The sequence below is a fragment of the Pseudochaenichthys georgianus genome, chromosome 6, assembly GCF_902827115.2.
Source record: "Pseudochaenichthys georgianus chromosome 6, fPseGeo1.2, whole genome shotgun sequence".
In the NCBI taxonomy this organism is placed as follows: Eukaryota; Metazoa; Chordata; class Actinopteri; order Perciformes; family Channichthyidae; genus Pseudochaenichthys; species Pseudochaenichthys georgianus.
In genome coordinates this window covers 29259944-29274465 of record NC_047508.1, presented here as the reverse complement: position 1 = coordinate 29274465, position 14522 = coordinate 29259944, and the positions used below count along the sequence as shown (strand labels likewise).

General features: G+C 40.2%; 1 protein-coding gene across 2 annotated transcripts in view; it reads right to left on the bottom strand.

Moving 5' to 3' along the window:
- Nucleotides 1-4095: 4095 nt before the first annotated feature.
- The window catches only part of roraa (RAR-related orphan receptor A, paralog a), a 180759-nt gene continuing 170332 nt past the window's right edge, over nucleotides 4096-14522 (bottom strand). For both annotated transcript variants that reach the window (XM_034085249.2, XM_034085250.2), the window contains 7 exons: nucleotides 11875-12270; nucleotides 11127-11248; nucleotides 10893-11025; nucleotides 9839-9946; nucleotides 8758-8868; nucleotides 8442-8554; nucleotides 4096-8058 (listed from right to left, as the gene is read on the bottom strand). In XM_034085249.2, the coding sequence (XP_033941140.1) occupies nucleotides 7894-8058; nucleotides 8442-8554; nucleotides 8758-8868; nucleotides 9839-9946; nucleotides 10893-11025; nucleotides 11127-11248; nucleotides 11875-12270 (1148 nt within the window). In that variant the 3' untranslated portion in view covers nucleotides 4096-7893. The remainder of the gene's footprint in view (nucleotides 8059-8441; nucleotides 8555-8757; nucleotides 8869-9838; nucleotides 9947-10892; nucleotides 11026-11126; nucleotides 11249-11874; nucleotides 12271-14522) is intronic.

Here is a 14522-nt window from a genome sequence, read left to right as displayed (position 1 = left end):
CTTCTTCGTCTGTTGAAATGATGTTGACATTAAAGTGCTCTGTCGACATCGCTGCCCCCTGCCGGACATCAAAAGTAAACGATCTGTTTTTTAACTGTATTTTTTTATGAACTTTCTAGTTCATCTACAAGTTAAATGTTTTCCTTGTAAAGAAAACATGTTATTTGTACTTGTATTCAAAATGTTTATGAACATTACAATATATTCCACATCTTTATTTATGCATAGATGTCGTTATTGTACAAAGCTTTGGCCATACTCAGAGCCGTATAATAGCATTATTATTATTATTATTATTATGTATTATTATATCTATACGGCGCTGGCCATACTGTATCCCATTATGGTCATATCAATAAAGCTATTTGAATTTGACATCCTGAAATTATGGAAGGCACTTTTTAGGAGGTGTTGCCACAGTCCTTTTTTTCTAGAATTTTCCAATACATTCTACATATTTATTTATGCATAGATGTCGTTATTGTACAAAGCTTTGGCATGTCAATACAACTATTCTGAATTTGCCATCCTGTTGTGTCTGTTTCTGCAGGCCACAATATCCTAAGATATGTTTACATTTATTAAATTCTTTACTTAAATTATGGAAGGCACTTGTTAGGAGGTGTTGCCACAGTCCTTCTCTTTTTCTTGTATTTTCGAACCTAAATGCTCATATCAACATTGGGTATATGAGCCATCATGTAAACAGATATAGGCAACATTAAATTAAATATAGTGTTCCAACAATAATATCAAGAGTATTATATACACATGTATATCGACATAACATTGTTCGGATACTCCTGTTTGTCCATGCAGGTTGTGTCAAGAAATTGAGAGCAATGCTGAATGTTATCCTTTAGAAATATATGCATTTCCAATCATATGCATATTAAATATTTTAAAGTAACCAAAGACTCTTTACTTCTCTAAATAGACAGTTTCATATTGTGTCATCAATCAATTGTGATAGTGAAATATGTCAAGACCACCACCAAAAAGGTCTCATGTTGCTTAAATGGTTATATAGCTTAATGTCTAAATGGCAGATGATGTAGTTTACTATCAAAGTTTTTTGACAGGTATGTTCTCTCTCTTTCTATGTTCTCTTTAATATTTTGTGAGTGTGTGATTACGATTATCTTTGCCAGTTGTTAAAAGCATGGAATATGATTATTTAGTTGAAAAGAGTGTGAGCTGAAGAGAGATTAGACAACAGAAACAGATAAAGAGTCAGAAAATAGAAGCCCATTACAAGCGGTACATTTTATTATGGGATAACAGCACATAAAGCACATCTAAAATCGATGTGTCCAATGCACTTTTAATAAAGGTAATATTAAAGGTACAGTTTCTAAGTACAATATAACAACATTCATATTAGAATGAAAAGTATTTAAAAGACAACATTACATTTCTTATTTTTCTTTACAGCTGTATTTACAAAATGAATCAAAATACTTATTTTCATATTTAAGAATCAGACAAGGAGCAAAACTAAGTTTGTGAATAGACTACCTGCTAAAGAGACTTCAAAAGAGCTGGATAAAAAGTTACATGATCATCTGTCCCCATTTTAACACCAGTAGCAAACGTGTGACTTAGAAATGTGTGAAAACCACACACTAGTTTCAGCTTTCCCATAACTTGCACTGCTTTTGCATGGAAAAAGAATGCACCCCTGCTCCACCCACCCAACCATTGAGCGCACATTAAACACAGAACATTAAAAGAAATCCAGATGTATTGTATGCCTCTTTTACAAACCCATACAACTACTTGATATACAATGCATTAGTAAATCTCAGTGAAATAAAAAAAAGTTGATATAAAACAAGCACAAAGTGAAGAAATGTGGGTTGCCTGTAAGTTTTGCCTGATTAAAAAAAGGTGAACTTTTCTGTAGCATTGTCTGCGAGCATTTATTTCACCATTCAAGATCAACATGAAACAAACTTCCCAGTTAGGTTTTCAAGAAACAAGGTGAGGGATGACATGTACTCTCTAAACGGACCATCTATACACTGACACCCTTTAACATAGCGCATTAACCCATGTGAAAATTATTAACATCACATAAAGAAAGAATCTGAAAAAGCATGTGAGTTGAGGATTTCTCCTCGTACAAAATACATTGTCACTTCATTACACGTCTGGAAAACCACAAAAAAAGACAATCAAAACTATGTATGCATCTTGTTACACCGAGAGGCACTCAGTGTGATACGTTGTGTATTATTGCAAGCATATTCTCACTGATATTTGCTACAGAGTGGAGAGAAAAGGTCAACTTTGTCCTCAAATGGCAATTATTTCATGTAAATTTGTAACACTTTAAGTGGTGCAAGAGGTTTACACTACTGGTCTGAATAAACCAGTCTTAGGATAGTCTAAAATGGGGAATAACAAAAGCATACCGACGCTGTTTATTAAAATCCAAGCACCACTTCCCTGCATCAGGTGAAGAACTATGCAGACACAAGAGAGGTAAATATTTAGTATCTTAAAACCTGACAAACTATAGCCTCAGTGAGTGGTTTTTACAATCAGACAAAGAAAAAAAAAACACAATATACTGCTGTTTCAGTTTGAATATTATAATTTTTCCACAAACCAGAAGAGCAACCTTAAATAGCTTGTTAATTAGCAGAAACTAGCTTTGCTATAAGTCAGAAGGAAATAAGTGCCTTACCCCAAGACGAGCACACTGATACAGGTACTGGCTGGGTATTTTTTTACCACTATCATTTTCATTATCTTTATTATTTATTGAGTCCTAATATCAATAATACATTAATATGCTATGAAATGAATGGACTAATAGGGCAGCCAGGCTTATGAATCAATACTTTGTTCACAAAATTAACTTACCTAGCACCGCACATCATGGCAACACAAAATAAATGTCAGCACACCTTATCGCTATCAAACTAATCCTGAAAGAGGGAGCCAAACTAGAAACAGAACTATCGTACAATATGGTGTCATTGAAAAACAGATAAATAGTTTCACTGGGTAGGCCTTTAGTAGCAGTATTTTCCTCTTACCTATACAGACAGAAATTACAAAGCTACCTTTATACATGTGATCAATAATAACATTAAATATTGTGAATAAACAGCCGAGGATGAGGGAGAGAGAAAGAGTGAGAAAATAAGATATACAGCATATAGGCCATGTCAAGTTCTTAGTTCACCACCTGGGAACGGAACTGGTCAAATATACAGATGAAACATAAAAACATCCACAAAATCAACACAAAATGTGATAAATAAGAGGTGTATTTACATGCAGATGTTCAAAGACTATTATGCACAAAAGGATTAAAAATAATACACAGACATATATTATTGCTTGACATTCGATTATGGCTAAAAGTTGCTTTCCATTTTTTTTTTTTACTATACTCTTAAACATATTTGTAATCATAAATCCTTATCAGCTGTGCTTTGGAAAATGAGTTCCGTTCAAATGTGACGACTGACTCATAATTCTGGGTAACACATCGACACTCTAGCACAACGTTAAGCGTGACATAACGCTGATCTTCACAATTTACGGCCGAGAAGACTCATTTTCACAATTTACACTCCAGAATTCATTTCAATTATTTCCAGCTCAGGCCGTGGCCGCGCTGTCTCCACCGACAGCGAATGTGTTTTCTCTGTGAAGCTGCTCAATGTTGCCTCACAGCATTCTGCAGACTCTGAATTGTTGAAGGCATTATGTCACGCTTTTGAAACCTACACCTATTATGGATGGATCAAGCTGAGCATTTCCAAAACCTTATATTCTTAAAAAAAGTCCAAAATAAAATCCTTGTCCATATAACCCTGTTCCTTTGTAATTATTAAAGCCTTGTCTGGGGTTTATTTTATTCACACACTGTGAGAACACACACACACACACACACACACACACACACACACACACACACACACACACACACACACACACACACACACACACACACACACACACACACACACACACACACACACACACACACACACACACACACACACACACACACACACACACACACACACACACACACACACACACACACACACACACACACACACACACACACACACACACACACACACACACACACACACACACACACACACACACACTATTGCTTTTTACACACAGACAACAGAGCAGAGACAGAAGGACCAGCACATTTGACTATACACTGATTGAATAGCACACTTAGCATCAATCCCTTGCTAAAATGGGATATCTCAATTGAGAATATACAGAAGGACATCGCTTTACAGGCCTGTGTGAAGACGCAGGTAATGTTTGGACTCAAGTAACCATGTATCCGATGACCATTTTCTGCTATCCTGCCAATATCGCAAACATACCTACATAAGATGAAAACAGAGTGATGGGGCTTGTTGTTTTAGACAGAGTAAAACATCATCAGTTTCAGCTGGATGAGTAAAGTTAATTAAAATAGAGTGATGACTGCACTGTAGAGACCCGTAATTGTAACACAAGGCATATTGCTCGTTTTAAATATTGTAGAACACATTACATGCCACTTGAAGGAAAGACAAATGTTCACTTTATGAGAGAAGTATTGGTGGTAGACCTTCGCTGATAATATTTGAGAAAATGCTGAATTATTTGATGTGACCACCAAGCGATATTACAATAGCTTATAATAACAGAATCATTTTCAAGAAATAAACTGATTTTTTTTGCAAATAAATAACAGGATATCAGCCAAACCTCCAGCTCTTAATTATTATCCGAACAGTAAGTGCTGTTCAGTGTGCTACGCCGCATCCTCTCATCAATCGAGTGCTTTGAAGAGATTTTTAAAGACCTCATGAATTCAGATGAGAGCTATTTAAATGCTCTGCATCCATCCAGAGGAAAGCGAGCTGCTTCTTCGGTCTACCTGTTACCTCCCTGAGCATTCACACCTCTTCCTCTCTCAATGCTCTCGCTGGATTGTCTAGCAGTGTTCCAGACGGGTTTCTTTTGCTGGGAGATTGAGGTTTACTAGTCGTAGAGGGCTTGTGCATATCCAAATAACATTGGATCAAAACAGAGATTATTACTTAGGTACAGCATATCTACTACAACCCAAACACAACAGATTTAGTATTGCATAAGAATATTTGGTTTCTCTAACAAAGAGGGTTATCATTTTTAAAGACCCTGATGACACCGTTTTAAACCAAAACTGATTTTTTTTTTGTGTGACAGGAATATGCTGTGTGTTGATAAAACTGCAGCTTCAAAAAGTGATGGGGTTTGTTATTTTTGAGATGAGATTTTCTTGAACTTGACTGCAGGGGCGCAGTGGTTTTCTTAGTGGTTGGGGCCCCTTAGAGACAATAATAATAATGTAAAATTGTGATAAATATTCAAATGTTAAATCTCAACCACTTCTCATGGAACATCCCTGACAAAAATACAAACTAAACCTAATGAATACAAACAAATGTCAGAAAGCGCATAAGGAACTCTTCCCTGAGGGGTGACAGCACAAGGCATTAACACCTTGTACAAATTGCACGGCAGAGGAATGATAGTGTGCAAATAGAAAACAAAAGACAAACAACTGGATGCTATGTTACGGTTGGTGACAGATGTATCAACATGCTTTGTTGGGTTTCTAAAGGGATATCATTTTTTTTCTTTTTCTTTTTTCTCGCTCTTTTTTTTTAAAGATATTTCTAGAAGCCGCTACTGAGATTGCTGGAATGTCTTAGGAATCCATTCTACGATATAGACGAGTTGACTGGAAAGCAGAAGCAACGACTACTGTTTGGCACATCCAGGGTTTTTTCTACCACTTTACTACCACACTGACAAGAAAGACACACTCAACAAAACAGAAGCACAACAACAAAGCATTCTGAAAATAGCACTTGTCCTACCATTTTTATGTTTCTCCCCTAATCATACAAACAACAGCTAGTCTAATTATTGCAGGAATATAGTTAAGTGCTACCTGACATCTTTTTCTCTCCCTTGTTCTCTTTCATGAGTTCATTAACCAAAACATGTTACAAAAATAGAAGCTTTACTACCAGACAAGGCTTTGAATATTCACTTTCCCTTCACTGTTTCTTCTGTGTCCTGTTGTGGCGTGGCTGAGGCTGCGGTGAGAAGGCAGATAAAGCAACTTGAAAAAAAACAAAAAACACTCCAAACATTTTGACAGAGGCTCATGAATGTGCTTCAAGGTTAGACCTTGTATGTTTGTCATTAGGCTGACAGTTTGCCTGCTGTACCTTTACCTTCCACTAGATGGAACAATTGGATTACAGTCGATGTGTGTATGAGTCGATGTTTGGATCTCTCCAGTCCGACCGCACTGCCAGACTGAGATGTTTCCTTGTAGCCTTCTTTGTATAATACGTGCGATTTTTGAAAGGCAAATAAGAACCAAATATCATTAAAAAAAGGTATGAGCGCCATTGTGTCACCATGCAATACCTCAGTTTTCTTGTCTTTAAAAAATGTTTTTACAAATGCAGGTCTGTTCATAACTAAAATAAAGAAGGAAGAAGACTGTTACGCCACTACAAGGTTTGTTGGCTGTTTTCGTACGTGTTCACTTCTGCTAAAAAGGATTATCAGAGCTATATTTTGAGAGGTTACATGCAGGCTGAGTTAAAGGTGCTCCTTTCACCCTGCCTTCTCATCCATGCCTCTTTGTTCTCCAACCAGCAGCCTCACGCTAACAGACAGCCCTCACACTTCCACACCAGAATCATCTGCAGCTCCCAGGACTAGCCTCTGTGACCATGGTTCAACTTGTATTTCCTGTGCACATGCAACACATCACTAGGTAAATATACAATTCTTAAATTAAAGAAAGGTGTAAATAAAAGTGCCTTATCAATTCAACAGTTAAGAATGGCCTAACTACTAATATCATACATGTTATTTAAAATAGATTCTATAAACATTACTTTTTTTCTGTATAGTAAGTACTTATGACCATATACCCTGTAGTACATTATAAAACAGGTGGAATGGACCCTTTTCATTGTGTTGGTGCCCCGTGCTTTCCAGGGCACCAGTCCAGAGAAGGATTAATAGCAGATGGCCTTACATGATTTCACTATGCAACAATGGTGGATGGAGTCTTTGACAGCTAAAATCATTGCGTTTTCATTAGAATTACCAGAATTCTATGCTTCTTTTTTTCTCTCTTTTTTTTTAAACGATTGTCCATAGAGAGGTGCCGATTGCATCACCATGCCGACAGACCCTCCCTCAAAGTCGCCGTGAGTTTTCATTCCAAGTACTGCGTCCAAAATATATACGACTGAACACAAGAGAAAAAGGGGCTGAACTTGACCAAAATGTGCGCATTTTAAGTTTGTTTCAGTTAGGGGGGTAAGGGATATGACTATTCATAGTTTTGAAGGGGAAATACTCGTTTTGGGAATGCAATGTGAAAAATAATACTGATGCAGATTTATCTTCTAATTGAAGACGTCTTCAGCTTTTTTACTTCCAAAGACTTGGTAATAGTTTGTACTATTACAAGTCATATGAACAGGTCAATCATATTAAAGGCAATGCAATAAATACTGGTGAAAATGACTGAATAAAGTGAATTATGTTGGAAATGCGCAAAAGAGGGTCAAGTTCAACCAGACAGAAATTATTTGTCCCTATTTCCTCTTCAGGTCCCATGGGGTGTTGGGTCCCACAAGTCTTCCACAGAGAACTAAATTCAATAAAGTAAACCTTGAGAATCAACTCCCTAAGCCCTCCCCTCCGATGTAAAAGAAGAAGTTGAACAGCGTGCCATCTGTCCGCTCTGGTGTGTGCAGGGCACCAATAAAGTGTCTCAGATTCCTCCTCCACATTCCCCTACGGTGGGCACACTGGCACCTGGCAGGGCTGCTACCCGTCAACGGGCATGGACTGCTCAAAGTCTGATCCGAACAGCTCCTTGTATAAGGGAGGGAAGTGGGCACGCACAATGTCTGGGTATATTGCTTTGAAAGCGGTAAGCTTCTCTGTATGCCTACTGCACAGCGCTCGCAGTGTCGACACTTTGCATATCAACTGTGGAGAGAGAGAGGAGACAGGCTGTTTAGATTCACGGGGAGGAAAGGACATGGAGCAATGGTAGTGAAAAACATTCCTCCCTACAGTGTATTCCCTTTCACCAGGGGGGCAAACAGACTTGTAAATATTGAGAAAAGCGCTCAGGCGCAAGGAAAACTTGACAAGTCATATTATGGAGCTGGTACAATTGATAAATGTACTCTTCTTTACTGATAAAAAGGCATTTCATGCAACATTACGGTACTTCCTCTGTCTGTTTTAGTTTAATCTAACACACTAAAATGGTTGATGGCCTGTGGATAAAGATCCTAAACAGTGGGAGATTAAACTGCTACAAGTGTAGAGCCTGCTGATGGAGTGTGTGCTGCAGCGCACTGTACCTTTGTAAGAATACCATCCTCTCTGTGGTTCTTCTGCAGGACGTGCTGGAGGGCCAGTTGGATCTTCTGCTGGAGTTTCTCCACCTTCACTTTCTCCTGGAGCCAAGACCGGTCTGGAAAGTAAATTATAACAACTTTTAATTACTGTCAAAAACACACGTAGGCCCTTAAAAAGTCAACTTGGCTCAAAGTAATGATGAAGTGGCACTAATATATGGAACTAATTGACAGAGGAAACAGGAGGGCAACAGCGTTCCTTGTCGTGCTGATTGTGCGTCTACTTATTTTTTCTCTTTGCTCTGTGAGTGACACCTACCAGCAGACATCAACACGAAGGCAGAGAACAGGGCGATCTCATCCTCAGACAGGTGCATAGAACACAAGTTTTTCCCAAACTCGAAGACGGAGCTGATCAAATCGTCACAGCCTGCCACAGCAAAGGACACAGAGAGAGGGCTTAGGATGAGGAAGACCAAAGAACAACATTCACTCTTGATCTTTATTGGGAGAGAGGCACACAGGGAGCGGAGAGGAAGGAGAAGGAATGAAAAAGAGCGGCATGCTGACAGCACATGGGAGCATCTTAAGCAGAACAGGCAATTTTTGTACTGAGTTTTGCCTCCCAGACGAGTCACTTTTGGCAGTTGGGTGGTGTTATGCAAGCTAAAATGAGGTCACTATTGAGGCTTTTAGTTAAATCAATTATCGGGGATAGAGAGAGACAGCCGGATGCCACCGCAGCTCGGGAAGCCCATCACTCTGCCTCCCCTGCCGCAGACCCCTCTGTACAGAACACACAGGACACTGGGACTCATACACATGCTCACTCACACACAAGCAGAGAGGTAAAAGGAATGGAAATGTACACCAAGAAACAGAATTCAGCATTTTTACTGCCACCGCGGGGACACATTTACATCTTTCTCCGTCAAAAAGCAGTCGAAAATGCAAGAAAATCAATCGTAAGAGTGAAACTAATGTCATGGCAGTCAAACACGATTGCTATTTGCTTTCACCCGAGATGTTTTATATCAAACTATCAATGATGGTTTTGATAGCGCTCTCCCTAAAGACTCTACGTCTGGCTTTATATATTCCACAGTTACAGGAGCTATATGCAGCCGAGCCGGCCTAACATCTCTCTTCACCATAAATAACCACTGCAGAGACAGAAATTGCAGGTGAGGCTAGATAGCATGCTCAGGGTTGGCTTTCAGGCCCCCAGCATTGTGTTAAACAGCACAGCACACTCTAATTTTGGCTATTACACCAAGGGAAGGAGTGAGACACTGTAAGAAACACACAGATGCACTGCAGAATACAAACGCACATGCAAGCTCATTCAAACATGCACACATCCACACATCCACCCACACATATACACCCACTCCACTTACCTAATGACTTGAACACATCAGGTCCGGCATACTTTCCATCAAAATAGACGGTGTTGTTTTGCGAGTCAAAGGCACGGCACATTCTGACAAACACAACTTCCAAAGAGCCTGTGGAGACAGACAGGAACAAGATGCTGAATCTGAGCGTTGTTTCTGTTTCCCCCCCTAACAGTTACACATCAGTAAGGAGTGCAAAACACATGATTGTGCTTTGTGCTATTCTTCAACAATATGAATAGCAAAACCACTTTGAAATAAAGAAGCCTGCCGTCAAAGGAAGAAAAAGAAACATCTCTGCAGATGATAATATCACAGACTGAAGGCTACTCTTCCATAATAACCTGCCAGATAACAAAGTGCTTTATTCTGTAGTGACAGTGCTTATTCATTCAACCTTTATTTAGTAAAATAGGTAGAGAATTTATTCCATCCTGCAATTTTGTAGCACTCTGTGGGAGTGGATAAGAGGATCAAGACAAATGTAACAGAAGCCATTACTGCCTCTAAGGGAGATGCTACTGTTTTAAATGTCATGTCTGACAAGGGATCTCAGTCTTTATTTCAATATTCATATTGGCTGTGCTAATGTAAATAATACTCAGGGAAAGACCCGGGAGATATATTTGATTGCTGCATGCGCTGTGTGTGTTCGAGTGTCTATATTTATGCATACATAGGTGACAGAGTGCCATAGCTTTATTTAATATTCTCTTAGTATGTGTTCATGAGAGCAGTTTGAATAAGCAGACATCAATAGATGTGTGAAAAAAGAGAGGGGAATGTCAGCCGTCATGATAGGCATTATCTGAACTTAGAAACACTTTGCTTATCTAATGCTGTGTCCGTCGCCGCTACATGTAATGAACAGAAGAAAATAGAGAGCGACAGACAAAAAGAGGAACCCGGCAGGGTGGGGTCTCCTCCCTGGGACACTGTCTGTGCGTGTGAGGAAGACGGCTTTGTGCAGTCAGGTCAGCTACGCCCTTGTGACAATGCCAGAGGGGGGTGGTGGGTGAGTTTGACGGCAGCAGGCCATGTTGACAGGCTGTCATACCTGCTTTCAGCAGCACTATCTGATCGTTCTGACACAGCTCCATGAAGCCGTCGATGCGCTTGGCGAACTCCACCACATACTGAATGGCCTCCGTTATTTTGATAGCACACAGCTGCCACATGACTTCCCGGGGCTAAGAACACAAAGGACAAAGAATAGGTTATCTTAAAACAATGGAGTTGATGACTGTAACTGCTGTGGAGGCCAGCACAGGCCCAGTTGTGGTCAAAGTACCTTGCTCTGGTAGCTCTCCACCTCCTCCTGCAGGAAGGCCTGCCAGGTCATCTGCTGCAGCTCCTCCCTCAGGTACTGACATGTCTCCATGTGGGACTTGGAGATGTTCTGGGCCAGGTGCTCTGCAACAAAACCGCCGTCAGAAACCCACAAGTTACAGTTGAGATCTGAATGTTTCTCACCAGGCTACGTACGTAATGTGCTGGAATGTGCCACAGGAAAATAAGATTTATTTACTGAGCGTTCAAAAAGGAGGAGAGGCGGATACGCGTGGAGTTTTTTTTGACTGGGAAAAGGCTTGTTGACATTTCCTTCTACTGCCTACAGGAAGCTCATAACTTAAGGTTGAGGCAAAGCCAATTTAGTTATGACACAAATGCACGGAGAGGAGGAGGGGCGCCACGTTACTCACTGAGACAAAGGTCACATTTTCTCGGAGAGAAATATTGAGTATAAGAATTTAAATGGTTTTGAAAACACATCTGTTAAAAGGAGTTCCTAGGCACAGGGGAGCCTAAAGAAATGATTTCCCCAGACGCCTGCCCTGCTGGATCCTGATTGGCCCTAATTAATGGAAACTAATTACAAAAAAGAGGCTCTTTTAATGAGTGTTGGAGATGAGTCTCCAACCTCCTGCTATTTTAAGCAACCTTTGTGTCGTTTGCCCCACGGTTGAGTTGTTCTCCCCCCCTCCTCCATTTTGCTGTTTCTCCTTTCGTATCCCCCCTGTCTCTTTCCTGCTTCTTACCTAGTTCAGCCATAGACACTGTAGGGGAGGTTTCTCCGTTGGTGAAGGAGCAGTAGGGGAAGAAGCCAGAGCCGGGGGCAAAGTCGCAGATGGGCTCCGGTTTGATGCCGTTGATGTCCAGGCCTGACTGGTCAGGAGACGGCTGGATGTCCAGGTAGAAGCTGCTGACGGCAGAGTCTGGTTTGCTGCCCTCAGGAGTGTGACCATCCATGTAGCCGCTGAGGTCGTCATGGAGCTCTGTGAGGCCATTGGCTGAGAGGCCATAGCTAGGTGTGAGTGGCTCCGCCTCTCCTGGCTGTTGTTGGTGTTCACGCTGCGCCTGCGCCAGCCGGTGCTTCTGCACCTCAGCGTACAGGCTGTCCCGCTGCTTCTTCGACATGCGGCCAAACTTCACCGCTGTGAAAGGATAATACAAAATAAAAATGTCAGACACAAGGGAAACATCACAAACAATAAACATAATACATTTATAAAATCGAATGAAAGACCAGGTTAAATGAGTGCATGTCTCTTCAAGAAATGTGAAATTTGTTTTAAACTTGATTTTAGAGTGTTAATTTAATAGTTGATTTTTAATATTTACTCTCTGATAAGTAAACTAATATTACCAGTGGGTTACCAACACAAGTAGACTTATCAAATTATCTGTCACATTGGCAAAATGCTATGTAATTGAACCAAAAACAAAATGTGTTGTGTGGCCAAGGAAAATATTAAATGAGGGATTTCTGGGCATATTAATTCCCTATTTGCTATTCAAATGTGTATGTCATTCAGAGAGTTGTGCCTCCCATGACACAGTGACACAACACTAGTCTATCTGAAGTCATATGTTACTATGACAACAGGATATGCCTGCTTTGAGCATCATACTCCCCTATACTGATCTACAGTACATTACAGTACAGTACACAAGAGGGATATGCACTTTTAACAGATAACACTGATACAAAATAAACTAATTCCCATATTTCAGGAGGGATCAGTAGTGACATATATTATTACTAAAGTAAAGAGGCACAAGTAGGAAGTGACTAACAGCTTACCAGCCACTCAAACATAAAACCGGCTAAGTTGCTGCCTCCTGTTTCAAGGCTTCCAGACTACACATTGGTACTGAGAAAACTCTTTGGCCAGCGTTTTGGCCTGGCAGGATGACAGCCGATCACAGTATGTGTGTGTGTGTGTGTGTGTGTGTGTGTGTGTGTGTGTGTGTGTGTGTCTGTCTAGGCTCAGTGGAAGGTGAATTGAGCCACAAGAAAGAGAGTGCAGGCAGATGGGCTCTGGTGTGTTGAGTGAAGGCAAGAGTCACCTTCGCTGTCCTGAGTTTGTGTGTATACGTGTGTGTAAGTGTGTTTGGCTATGCAAAGGCACTCATAAGTGCTAATCTACGTCTGTGTTCATTCTCATTTATGAATAGTTATGCGTGAGTGGGTAACTGCATTTAAGTAGTGTGCATAAAGAAAGGCCAGCCTCTGTGCATGTATGTTCAAGTTTTCTCATTTCCGTGTGAATTCCTGTGTGTGTTTTACTAAAAGAGAAGAGGCTTTGTTCTGACAAATTTACCTCAGCTCAGCCCAGTCTGGACTGGCCCGGCCTGGCTCAGCAGGAGCACTCCAGCACATATCCCCACCTGTGTGCTCCCATTGCAGCATCTCAGCTGCAGCAGCACTAATGACAACCTCTAATAACCTCCTATTTCATCAAACCTAGTTTCTTTCAGAGCAACAAATTAGTCCCGCAGACAAAGTACTCACCTGATACAGGCAGACAATGAACATAGACTGCCTTCTTAGCATGTGTTCGTGTCACAGTTATATTGGGATATGTGTTGTGTCTCTTTGAGAATAATGACGGTCATTATCTGTACGTGTGTGTGTTTTCTCTGTCTCCCTACCTAAATATAGAAAGTACTAGAGCTGCATATTTATTATCAATTAATCTGCAGATTATTTTGGATTGATAAATCAATTAATCTTTTGGTCTACTCATTTTAAAGAAATATATATAAATGTCTATCCGACTTTCTCAAAAAAAGATTATTCACTTTAATATGATGTGAGAATAAAGAAAAGCAGCACATCTTAAATGTTTGAAAAGGCTAACAGCATTTTCTTTTAGGAAAAATTACTTTTAACTTTGAATTTATATTAAATATTGTTTCAATTATTTGTCTGATATTGCAGCTCTAAGTACCACACGCTATAGGGTTAGGAATGAACAGCTTAAAGAGCCTGTGACACGAGTTTCCCCCATCATCCAAACCCATCAATTTGAGTAAATATTGTCCCCTTGAAAACCGTTACTGAACTGATTTTGGATATTTGTACTTTGATAACCATTAATCTGCCCTTCAATGTTGACCATTTCCTGGATCTTCTCGGGGATTCTTCAAGTCCCGCCAAATGATGTGTGACGTCATTGCGGGCACAGCGCTCCAGCTGCACCGTTCAGGATCCCAGCATCTGCATGTAAACCCACGATGGCGCACACAGTAGCAAGCTCAGACAGCGATGACAGTTTAATTTTGAACGTATCTGAGAGCTCATATGAGGCTGAAGGATCGGTTTATGTTGTATGATATCTGTTAGAAGTTTAGGAATGAGGTGCGTCAATATGGGCGATCATACGGTCATGTAACCAGTGGT